General features: G+C 44.5%; 1 protein-coding gene and 1 pseudogene across 1 annotated transcript in view; one reads left to right on the forward strand and one right to left on the reverse strand.

Moving 5' to 3' along the window:
* Nucleotides 1-10,873, reverse strand: part of DNMT3L (DNA methyltransferase 3 like) — a 29,457-nt gene extending 18,584 nt beyond the window's left edge. The window contains exons 1-3 of the mRNA XM_087721733.1: nucleotides 10,376-10,873; nucleotides 1,712-1,804; nucleotides 1,192-1,194 (exon numbers count right to left, since the gene is read on the reverse strand). Coding sequence (XP_087577859.1) covers nucleotides 1,192-1,194; nucleotides 1,712-1,804; nucleotides 10,376-10,475 — 196 coding nt within the window. The 5' untranslated portion in view covers nucleotides 10,476-10,873. The remainder of the gene's footprint in view (nucleotides 1-1,191; nucleotides 1,195-1,711; nucleotides 1,805-10,375) is intronic.
* LOC106555657 (Golgi apparatus membrane protein TVP23 homolog B pseudogene) lies at nucleotides 8,237-8,845 on the forward strand (annotated as a pseudogene).
* Nucleotides 10,874-11,826: the final 953 nt, after the last annotated feature.

The following is an 11,826-nucleotide window of genomic DNA, read 5'->3' on the forward strand; positions in this document are numbered from 1 at the left end:
CTGTTCTTAGGCTTAGGAAAAAAAAACTGGTTTCATTGGCAGTCTTTTTTTTTGGGGGGGGGGTGTTATTTTTTTGGTGTTTTCCTAGCACTGTCATAGTTTGTGGGTGTGGGTGGGTGTGTAATGTCCCACAGTTATCTATGCATTAATAATGATCTAGTAATATTAATAATATCTAGTAATTAGTAATATCTAGTAATAACATCGTCTTGGCCACTCCCACCAGGTCACATGGGTGGCAGGCCACTCCCATCCGGTCACATGGGTGGCAAGCCACTCCCATCCGGTCACATGGGCAGCAAGCCATTCCCACAAAGGAGGCCACGCCCACAGAGTAGGTTCGAATAATTTTTGAAACCCACCCCTGATTTTGATAGACTTGGACACTAGATCACAAATAACAAAATGAAATTCAATGTACAGAAAAATATAGTCTTGCATTTAGGCAAGAAAAATCAAAAGTACAAATATAGACTGGGAGAAACCAGTCTTAATAGCAGTAATTGTGAAAGGGGTTAGAGGACAACCAATTAAATATGAGCAACAGTGTGCAGCAACAGCCAAAAAGCCAATACAATCTTAAATTGCATTAACAGAGGGATTCAACCAAGATCACGTGAAGTACAAATACCATTCTATAAAGCCCTGTTAGAAATGGTGTAGGGTCTCCTGCTTGGGCGGGGAGTTGGACTAGATGGCCTACAAGGTCCCTTCCAACTCTGTTAATCTGTTACATTCTGTTACTTCCAAGAATTTAGAGCTGCCTCTAGGTTACAGAGAGGTGGAAAGTTTCTGCTGTTCTTCAGTCAATACTATGGCTCTGTCAAATGTGCTTTCTTCACCACACTTTGAATTGTTTAACCAAATCATGGAAATATGAAGGGCTATGTGACAAGAACCCACCTAATTTAGCCTACTACTAAAGCCATGACCCAAGGGAGTGAGCTTGTTTACAAATCAGGGAAGATGGGACCAACCCTTCCCTTTTCCCCAGAGTAGCTGACAGAGCTACTAGAAATGTGTGTTTCTCACCACTGCAGCACCAATACCAATTCTGAGACAAGGAGTTGTGAGAAAAAGGCATTGGCTTTGTTAAATTGATTGTCAACACCAGTTCCATCTCTAACAGTGAAGAGACATATAACTCTGATAATGTATAGGGGAGCATTACTGCAGGAAGAAGAGATAAACCTACTAATGAACAGAGTTCTTTTTAGAGCCAAAAAAATCCTCTCTGAATACAGTGGGTTATTGCTCAAGTTCTAAATAACACAAACAAGCAAAAGGAGATTTCAAAAAAGTCATGCAAAATGGAATGAATTAGACATTACTAACACCATGACTACTATCTCATAGTTGTTCACACTTAAGTACATTTCAGATGGGGAGTGAAGAAGCAATCTCCCCTCCACACTCCTGGCAATTTCTCTTGGTTGCTGGAAAAACAAGGTGCAGATTCAAAATTCAGGTGGTTGATGCAAGTGTACCTGCTTTCAGCTGCCACAAAGCTCATAAATATTCCTGGCTAGTTTGTATGGATATTTCTGCTTTAATACAACCATTGCTGCCAAGGATGATGCCTGGAAGTCATGGCTGCACCAAACACAGAAGGGCAATGATCTCCCATTTCTTATTTATCTTCGGCTCATGTCACCTCTTAATGTCTATCTTTCATCATAGCTTTTAAATCCTGCTTGGAAAAAGTCATTACTTGCGTTTGGCCCAAGCAGACTGGCAGGAAGTGTTCCTTCCATTGAACTGACAGAGATGATCTCAGGAAAATGGCTATCCTCAAATGTCAAATCTGAAACAGAATGGAAAGGGGAGGGGGGAAAGAGGAGACACCAAAAAAGATGAACTACTATATGAACTATCCTTTATTCATTTAGGTTTAGAATACTGCTCAAGCCCAAGGAGACTCCAAACTGGTTAATGTCAGCCTCTGCTTTGCTGCTGCTTCGGCTGCCATTGTAACGGGGAGGGGGGGGCATGGTATTTGGGAGGGGAATCATGATGTGCTGGAGGAAGATTCTAGACGCTGATCTGACCATCTTACTGTGCATGTGGAGGGAGTTTCCCGTCAAGGTTAACTGTCTGGCATTTCATCCTGGTAACGTCTTTTGAAGTTATCTCCCACCTGACAGTTGCGTGCATTATAATTGGAATATGGACTGGGGTGCCAAAGGGAGGGGATTGAATTATACATGATATTCTTTGCTTTCACGCCTAATTAACCAGATTCAGCTTAACTTTTCTACTGTTCGTTTATAATTAGTAAAAGTATACTTGATTTCAAACAAATGGAGTTGAGTGGTTTCTTTCTTGATTATTAAATGAAGTTGCAGGTGACAATAAGCTGAATCTCAATCGCACCCATCCCAGAGCGAACAACTACCGAGGGGGGTGCCCTCACAAGAAGAAAAGAAAATGTCTTTGCATGAAAGTGACCAGGAGGAAGAATGGGGGCAGTGGCGGGACCATCTCTAACAGAAAGACTGGCCGAACTGAGAGTGGAAGAACCTGCCGTCCGTCCCAGATGGACTTGGGGTGTGGGACAGAAAGAGGAACTGGAAGAATTACAAGCTGGAGTCATGAGAAGGAGGCCAAAAAAAAAAACACCAGCGGATAACTGGAGTGGCACTGGAGAAGAAGACTACAAAATCTCCCACGCCATGAGGCTCCTCGAAGAGGCATGGAGTGAACGTCGAATTCGAGAGAGAGCTGTGGAAAGCGAGCCGACAGAGGAGTTGGAGAAAAGGTACTCAATGCATGGCTTAAGGGAAACTGGAGGGGCCGAAGGGGGATGTGCACAAGAAAACCCAGAACCAGCCTCCCCCCTGCGGCTAGAGACATTCCAAGAGCAGAGGGGGCAGGCGACGCAGGATGGCTAAGGTCCCACCCTTAAGCGTAAAATATGATGGAGACCCCAGAGGCCTCGGGTTGTTTATTATTCAGGTCTGGAATTATATGGAAATATATGGATCTAATTTAGAGACAGATGAAACTAAAGTGAGAATGGTGTTAATGGCTTTGGAGAAGAAAGCGGCCGACTGGATGGTCAGGCTACATAAATGCAATTCCCCTCTGAGGAATTTTGATGAATTTATGGCAGCCATGAGAAGAAGGTTTGACGACCCTTTGACCGAGCGTCGCGCTAGGCTGAAATTTACGGCCCTTAAACAGGGAAAGAAAACTGTGCCTGACTATGTGCAGGAATTTCAGGAACTGTCAGCCTATATGAGCGGGTGGTTGGAAGAGGCCTTGCTGGATCAATTCGCTGATGGCTTGGATAAAGATGTTTACCAGCAATGCATAAACAGATGCCTTCCTTGTTGTTTAGAAACTTGGTATGAAAACGCGGCAGACGTGGAATTGGATTTAGTCAGATTGCGTTGCATGAGAGAGGGAGAAGTTGAGAAATCCCCCCCAGCACCTCCTAAACCCCCCTGCCCAAGGAGTGAAGGCAGGGGAAGTTTTGAGGGCAAAGCCAAGCTTGTTTCCGCTGTGGAAAGGAGGGGCATCGTGCTATGAGCCGAGGTGGCGCGGTGGTTAAATGCAGCACTGCAGGCTACTTCAGCTGACTGCTAGATCAGCAGTTCAGCGGTTCAAATCTCACCGGCTCAGGGTTGACTCAGCCTTCCATCCTTCCGAGGTGGGTAAAATGAGGACCCGGATTGTTGTTGGGGGCAATATGCTGACTCTCTGTAAACCGCTTAGAGAGGGCTTAAAGCCCTATGAAGCGGTATATAAGTCTACTGCTAAGTCTATGAATTGCCGCATCAAACTGACTCAACCTGCTCCATCCCCCTGGAGGGAGGGGAAACCGGAGAAGACTCCAAGCAAGAGGAGGGAGGCTGCCTTCGCTGCTGAGAATGTTTCTCGATGCTTCGAGCCAGAGGAGGAGGGGGACGGAAGCCCCAGCCCGTCTGACGAATCTGATGATGAGAATTCTCAGCGCTGGGTAAGTTCCCGATCTGGTCCTATGCTTATCCCAATTGAGCTTAGAGTGCCCTCTTCTGGTGCAACAGAGAAACTTTTAGCTCTATTAGACTCTGGGTGTTTCCGTTGCATGATAAGCCCTGAGATGGTGGAGAAACTGGGCTTAAAATTAAAGACTTTAAAAGTCCCTATTGCTTTTTGCCAAATTGATGGTTCTATTGCGGGAGGCGGCCCTGCTCATTTTTCCACTGAACCCATCGAGATGTGGATGGGTACCCACCAGGAATTAATAACTTTTATTGTGGCCCCTGGGATGGACCTGCCCCTTATCTTGGGACTCCCCTGGCTCCATAGATGGAACCCGCGCATTAACTGGAGAGAGGGTTGGTTACGGATTTGAACAACCACACCCCTGAGGGGAAAGTTGAAACTCCAGCCTCTGATACTACTACCCCCACACTGGCAGCCAGGGGGCAGGAGAGAATTGAGGGGGAGGAAAGAATTCCAAAAGAATATTGGGACCTCAAGGATGTTTTTTAGTGAGAAATCTTCTGATAAATTGCCCCCTTACAGACCCACAAATTGCACCATTGATATTTTACCTGGAGTAAAGCTTCCAAAGCCCCAAATATATTCAATGTCCCCTAAAGAGATGGAGGAAATGAGGAAATTCATTGATAAAAACTTGGAAAGGGGTTTCATTGAGCCAGCAAGACCCAAGGTAGCAGTGCCAGTATTGTTCAGAGAAAAGAAAGATGGCTCCCTCAGATTGTGTGTGAACTTCAAAAACTTGAACTGCATCTTAGCTCAGAACCTGTACCTATTACCACTGATGAAGGACATGCTGGCCCAACTGGGGAAGGGCCTTATTTTCACTAAGTTGGACTTAAGAGAAGCGTACTATAGAGTCAGAATTAAAGAGGGGGACGAATGGAAAACTGCTTTCAACTGCCCCCTTGGTTGTTTCCAATTTCGAGTAATGCCGTTTGGCCTACAGGGGGCGCCAGCAGTTTTCATGCAGCTGATTAATGAGGTTTTACATGACCATCTTTACAAAGGAATTATCGTCTATTTAGATGATATCCTTATTTACACGGAAACACGTGAAGAACACGTGAGGCTTGTTCACACAGTGCTAAAAAAACTCTGGGCGGCTGAACTCTACGCCAAATTATCCAAGTGCGAATTCCATCAGGAGAAGGTTGATTACCTGGGCTATCACATCTCACACAGGGGTATTGAAATGGACCCTGCTAAGGTCAAAGCGGTCACTGAGTGGGAGGCTCCTCGTACACGTAAGCAATTGCAAAAGTTTTGGGGTTTTGCTAATTTCTACCATCAATTTATTCCCTCCTTTGCTAAGATAGCTCTCCCAATAACTAACCTCCTTAAGTCTAAGGGAGGGACCAAACCCAAACCTAGCAAGCCGCTGGATTGGACTATGGACTGTCAAGCTGCTTTCAAGAAGTTAAATTGCCTTTTTGCAGAGGAACCAGTTCTCAAACACCTGGACATGGACGAACCTTTTGTGGTCCAAGCTGACACCAGTGACGTGGCTGTGGGTGCTGTACTACTTCAAGCTAATAGCCAAGGTAAATTACAACCCTGAGCTTACACCTCTCGCAAACTGACTGAGACAGAGAGACGTTGGGCCATTTGGGAGAAAGAGGCTTTTGCTGTTCACTGGGCTTTGTCCACGTGGCGCCATTTTCTGGAGGGCGCCAAACACCCTTTCGAGCTGTGGACTGACCATAAAAACTTGGAAGCTTTGAGAATGCCCAGAAAACTTTCTCCTAAGCAGATGCGCTGGGCTCAGCATTTCAATTTTACCTTCAAATACATTCCAGGGGGGAAGAATTTTATGGCTGACGTTTGTCCAGACTCCCTCAGTACAACTGTTCTAAGCTCAGTGTGGTCCAGCCTGTCATTCTCACAAAGAGCCTTGCTGCTCCTGTTGTTACTAGACGTCAAGCAACTTTTAAGGTGGAGGTCACTCAGGACTTTCTTTCTAACCTAAAAAAGGCCCTTACTGGAGATGACTGGTTCCAACAGCACATGAATGAATGCACTATGAAGGATGAATTGCCTTGGATTGGGGCGAAGTTATATGTTCCTGCGTCCATTAGACCCATTGTTCTCCAACGGGCTCATGACTCCCGGATGGCTGGGCACTTTGGGCTCGTCAAGACTCTACACCTCGTCAAGCGGGAATTTTGGTGGCCCTCATTGAAAAGGGACATTGAGACATATGTTGCCAGTTGTCCCATTTGTGCTGCCGCTAAACGCCCTCCGGGTAAGCCCCAAGGGTTACTCCAGGCGGTGGCTCAGCCAGTGGCCCCGTGGAAGGAGATCTCCATGGATTTCATTGTCGAACTTCCTGAGAGTCAGGGACACACTGTTATTTGGGTTGTTATGGACTTATTCTCCAAACAGGTCCATTTCATCCCTTGCTCCAAGATCTCCTCTGCTAAATCTCTCGCTAAGATGTTCATCTCTCATATATATCGCTTGCATGGGGTGCCCGACCACATCATTTCGGAAAGGGGTGTTCAGTTCACCTCCCTCTTCTGGAAAGAATTTCTGAAGCGGATTGGCTCCGCCCAGGGGCTAAGCTCCTCCCACCACCCTCAGACTAATGGGGCTTGTGAAAGGACTAATTCTGCACTGGAACAATATTTACGTTGTTTTATCAACTCCCAGCAGGATAATTGGGTGGATTTGTTGCCTCACGCTGAGGTCGCTTACAATAATTCCGTCCACAGCAGCACAGGTTTTACCCCTTTTTGTGTGGTGTTCGGCCAGGATTTTGTACCCATTCCTGAGATTCCTCGCGAGCAGCCACAAGTGTTGTCGCTGTCCGAGTGGAGTGATCGCCTTCAGGACATTTGGCCTTTGGCTCTCCAGACACTGGATGCTGCGCACCGCGCTCATAAAAAACAGGCTGATAAGAAACGGACTAAGCCCTATGAGTACAAAGTTGGTGATCAAGTTTATTTATCCACTAGATTTCTTCAAACGCCCCAGAAATTGAAGAAATTGGGGCCCAAATATGTTGGCCCATTTCCCATTGTCAAGATCATCAACCCTGTTTCTGTCCGACTCCAGTTGCCTAAGCATCTCAACCGGATTTACCCTGTTTTTCATGTTAATCTCCTGAAGCCTCTCTGCACTTCTTCTTTGAGACCACCTCTCCCTCCTCCACCCGCTCCGCTTTTGATTGAGGGTGAGCAACATTTCAAGATCCGTGAGATTCTGGACTCTCGTAAATGGCGAAACCGTGTTCAGTACCTAGTGGCTTGGAAGTATTTTCCCCCATCTCACACTGAATGGGTTGACGGGTCCCATGTTCGGGCGCCTCGTCTGCTCCGCAAGTTCTACTCTGCTTATCCTGACAAGCCCTAATTGTCGGACAATCTCCTAATTTTTACTTTCTTTTGTTTTTTCTCTCTCTCCCTTACCCTTTCTCTCTTTTATGTATTGTTGTGTGTCCATTTGTTTGTGTTCTTTTTCTTTCTACAGGTCTGACCGCCCTTTTCTGGAGGAGGGCCGGATGTCAGCCTCTGCTTTGCTGCTGCTTTGGCTGCCATTGTAACGGGGGGGGGCATGGTATTTGGGAGGGGAATCATGATGTGCTGGAGGAAGATTCTAGACACTGACCTGGCCATCTTACTGCGCATGTGGAGGAAGGGAGTTTCCCGCCAAGGTTAACTGTCCGGCATTCCATCCTGGTGATGTCTTTTGAAGTTATCTCCCACCTGACAGTTGGGTGCATTATAATTGGATTATGGACTGGGGTGCCAAGGGGAGGGGATTGAATTATACATGATATTCTTTGCTTTCGCGCCTAATTAACCAGATTCAGCTTAGCTTTGCTACTGTTCGTTTATAATTACTAAAAGTACACTTGATTTCAAACAAATGGAGTTGAGTGGTTTCTTTCCTGATTATTAAACGAAGTCACAGCTGACAGTTATATACTTAAAAACAGAGAAAGAAAAAAAGAATGAAAAAAGAACCATAGCTTACAATAGCTCACAAAAAGAGCACCTGGAACTCAACAAATGCCTTAGCCACAGAAATTGGGGAAAAGATTTGTGGAACCCTTGTATGTTAGCTCACTCAAAAGATAGCAATCTAGTAGTATTAGTGGACCACCTGTTGAACAAGAGCAAGAAGAGTTGAGCGAGGGCCATAGACACTAAGTGGGTTTCTCACATCAGGACTGAAGGGACTTTTTAATGTTGGAGAGAGAGGTGAGCTGGAAAAGGACCTGGAGGAGGACTTCCAATCCAAGGATAGTAATGATGTGATGGAAGATGTTTTACCTCTTGATGTAGAAGATGAAATGTCCAGAAAGCCCAAGAAATCAAAAATAAAACACTCTATAGCTTCTATTTTCCATTTGTTCTTTCGGGTCAGTGCAATAATTGTCTGCTTACTTTGTGAATTGTAAAGTAACAACTATATTGCCTGTATGGTGACAATCATCTTACTTCTATTGTGTGACTTTTGGGCAGTGAAGAATGTCACAGGGAGGTTGATGGTTGGCCTCTGATGGTGGAATCGGGTTGATGATGATGGCAAAAACACTGGGAGTTTGAAGCCAGGAAAGCATCTGCTCAGGGGAGGAAAGCTATTTCAGAAGCAGAGTCCAGAATCTTCTCATTAGGATTAATTACATGTTCTTTACTCTGGGTGATTTTTGCCTTCAGTGCCCTATTTTCTTTCAAAGTTACCATAAGTGGCTGGCAATGGTAATTATAGGTGTAGCATTGCAAGGAGTTAATATTTATGGCTATATTTGGTGCAAATTGGGTAGCAGCACCTGATTAGCGCAGCAACTTTCTACTTGGGAAGGCAGTTCTTGTGGCAGGCCATGCCCAAGGACAACTAAGCAGTATCTTGAGGTTCATGAAGAAACATTACCTGCCATTTTCAGTCCTTATGGAGAAGGGGGGGGGATATTTCTTGGGCTCTGTACAGGAAATGTATAATCTGTGTATGGATTTTTGTAATTAAGTATCTCATTTAAAAAAAGAGCAAGAAGAGTCACACAGCAGGCAAAAGCAAGCTTTGGGCAGTATTAACATAAGTGATGTAACCTACTACTAATAGTCTTTGCACTGGATGGATTATTCTGCACTGGTTAGACAGCACCCAAAGTACAATGTCTAGTTCTTGGCATTCAAAAAGGGACATGGAGAAAGAGGAGGAAATCTCAGAAGAGCACTCCAGGGGCATGATAAGGGATCTGAAACCAAGCTCTGTGAGGAACTTTTGTGCTAAGGCTGCCAAAAAAAAATCCACAACCCCCGCCCCCACAAAAACAGAGAGATGATATGGATCTATAATAGTTTATTCATAAATGTATGGTCAAAGGCCAAAGTCAAATTAAAAAACAAAACACTTTTTTGTATGCTTAGTAAAAATAAGGGACAAAATTCTAACAGGAGAGCCAATTAGGTAACTTTGGGCCAAACTATTTCTCTCAGCCCAACACAGCTCACACTGCAGTTGTGAGGAAAATAGGGGGAGGAATGAATATTGTGTATGTTTGCCATCTTGAGTTAAAATAATAAAGGTTGGATACATATTAAAGAGTTGAAAATCAAAGAAATTAAATGTTTTTCCATATGTACAGTATATACATATACACACACACACACACACACACACACACGTATTTTATATATAAAAGAGTTGGGCTAGTGAATCTGTTCTCTCTCTCTCTCTCTCTCTCTCTCTCTCTCTCTCTCTCTCTCTCTCTCTCTCTCTCTCTCTCTCTCTCTCTCTATTTCTCTATCTATCTATCTATCTATCTATCTATCTATCTATCATCTATCTATATACACATACACATACACACACACACACACACTTATATATCAATCAATCAAATGGCAGTTATGCCCCAAAAGCGTGGGAGAGTTCTCTTCTGAAACCAAGAGCAGAACTAGGACCTACAAGTCAAAATGAGAAAAAGAAAAGAAAACCGAAATCTGAATATCAGGCAGTGCTTCCTGATAATAAGAGCTGCGGAACAGCCTGCTAAAAAGGGAGAGCCTCCCTTCCCTGGACAGCCTCCCATTCTCCGGGCGATATTTTCCTGGATTCCAGCACTGAGAAGGGTTGGGCTAGTGAATCTGTTCAGTTCATCCCTTCTATGAAAACTTTGGACTATTTCTAAAGCTTCATTTGACCTAAAACAAGCATTGCCTTAACAGGGATTATGGCTCTCCCTCCTAAGCAGGTTTACACTGGCTTTCTATGGTATTTAAGGAAAGATTTTGTTTGGATTCATTGTTTTTTTGTCTGTGTACATGCATTGCTGCCTTCGTCCCTCTTCCCTGCTGTTCAGAGTTCCCCGTTTTCCCTGTGCCTCCGGTAAGGGTGGGGCCGCGGTAGATATGCCCCGCCCGGAAACCTTTTGACTCACCTGCCTCCGAGAAGCTGGACGTTTCTTCGGGGTCGCACTCAGTGTCCACTACGATAACCGCCATCTCGTCTTGAGCCATGAATGAAGACAGTGAACTCATTCCGACGGCCCAGAGAGCAAGTTCTTTCCGACGGCGGCCAGAATCCCCAAGCCGAGAAAGAGGCGCGATTTCCAAGATGCGAAGCGAGTGTTGGGAGAGAAAAGCGTTCTCGGAAACGCGCCGCGCGTGAAAACACGCAAAGAAAATTCTGCCCGAAAAGACCCTTCGGCTTCGAAGTACAATATAGGGAATTTTGTTACGGATTGTTAGGAAGTCTAGGTAAAATCTGCCCGGCCTTGAACCACAGCCGCAGCACGACGCTTCGTGGGAACGCGAAGATGGCCAGGATGCTGAGCAGGAAGAAAAGGACAAATATGGAAGAGACGGGTTTTAGACTCCGATTTTCCACGGAGACCCGAAGACCTTACCGGTGACTCTCATTGGCCAATGAGAGGCCATGTTTGTTTGTAATTCTGGGAGCTTTAAACTCAACGCATATGAAGGAAAGGTTACGGCAACCCTATTGTTAATTTCTAAGTATTAAAATACACTTAAAATGTTCTATAGCACAGATTAAAAAAAATTCATGCAGCAGTCTTCCCTAACCTGACTCCCCCCTCCCCATATGGTGTGGTAGGAATCCCCTTTTCTGCATGCTGGGGAAAAAATTGTCTTAGTAGTAGAGAACACCTGGTGTTGCCCAGACTGAGAAAGATGTTTGAAATACCAGAATATAGAATGGCAGATTTTTTTTAACTCTCCCAATTGGTACTCTCATTTGTTTGCTTTAAAGTAGATGGCATATGACTTTAAACCATCTTAATTTCATTGGTGTTTTCTGCCCTGAATGTTGTTAAGATGTCAAATGAATGTCCATCTGGGGTCCCCAACTTGACATATGGGGTGACATTATCCAGACATACTCCCAGATTTTTTGCTGCTTCTGATCTTTTGCAACTTAGTAAAAAGAAAGAAAGAAAAGGGTGATGCGGAAGGATGCTGCAAAGCAAATTATCAACTCTTTTCATCTTCTTTATTTTCAGGAATGTCTCAGATTTCTATAAACTTTGTTTAAAAAAGAAAATAAAAATAGTGAATTGATGCTGTCCATTGTTAAGTCTGGAGTTGTGTCCACTAGCTCAGTAAAGGAGACAAAGATAAGAAGGACATATGCATCAAAAAGTGATGGAGGTGTCATTTTATAAATGGATCATTTGCAACTGACAATATTTTCATTTACTGAAGCATGAGCCATCTGCCCCAAATGTATTAGAGTACCCCCGCTCTTGTTAAGATGCCAAAGATTCCCCTGACCATCCCTCCAAAGATTAAGAACTCTTGATCTATTGTAATTGTCAGTCAGAAATTGATTGATGCAAATGATATACCTGTCTGCCCTCTAGTGTAACAC

This window comes from Thamnophis sirtalis, unplaced genomic scaffold (assembly GCF_051295495.1).
Source record: "Thamnophis sirtalis isolate CommonGarterSnake01/CBP01778 unplaced genomic scaffold, rThaSir2_p1.2 scaffold_8, whole genome shotgun sequence".
Lineage (NCBI taxonomy): Eukaryota > Metazoa > Chordata > Lepidosauria > Squamata > Natricidae > Thamnophis > Thamnophis sirtalis.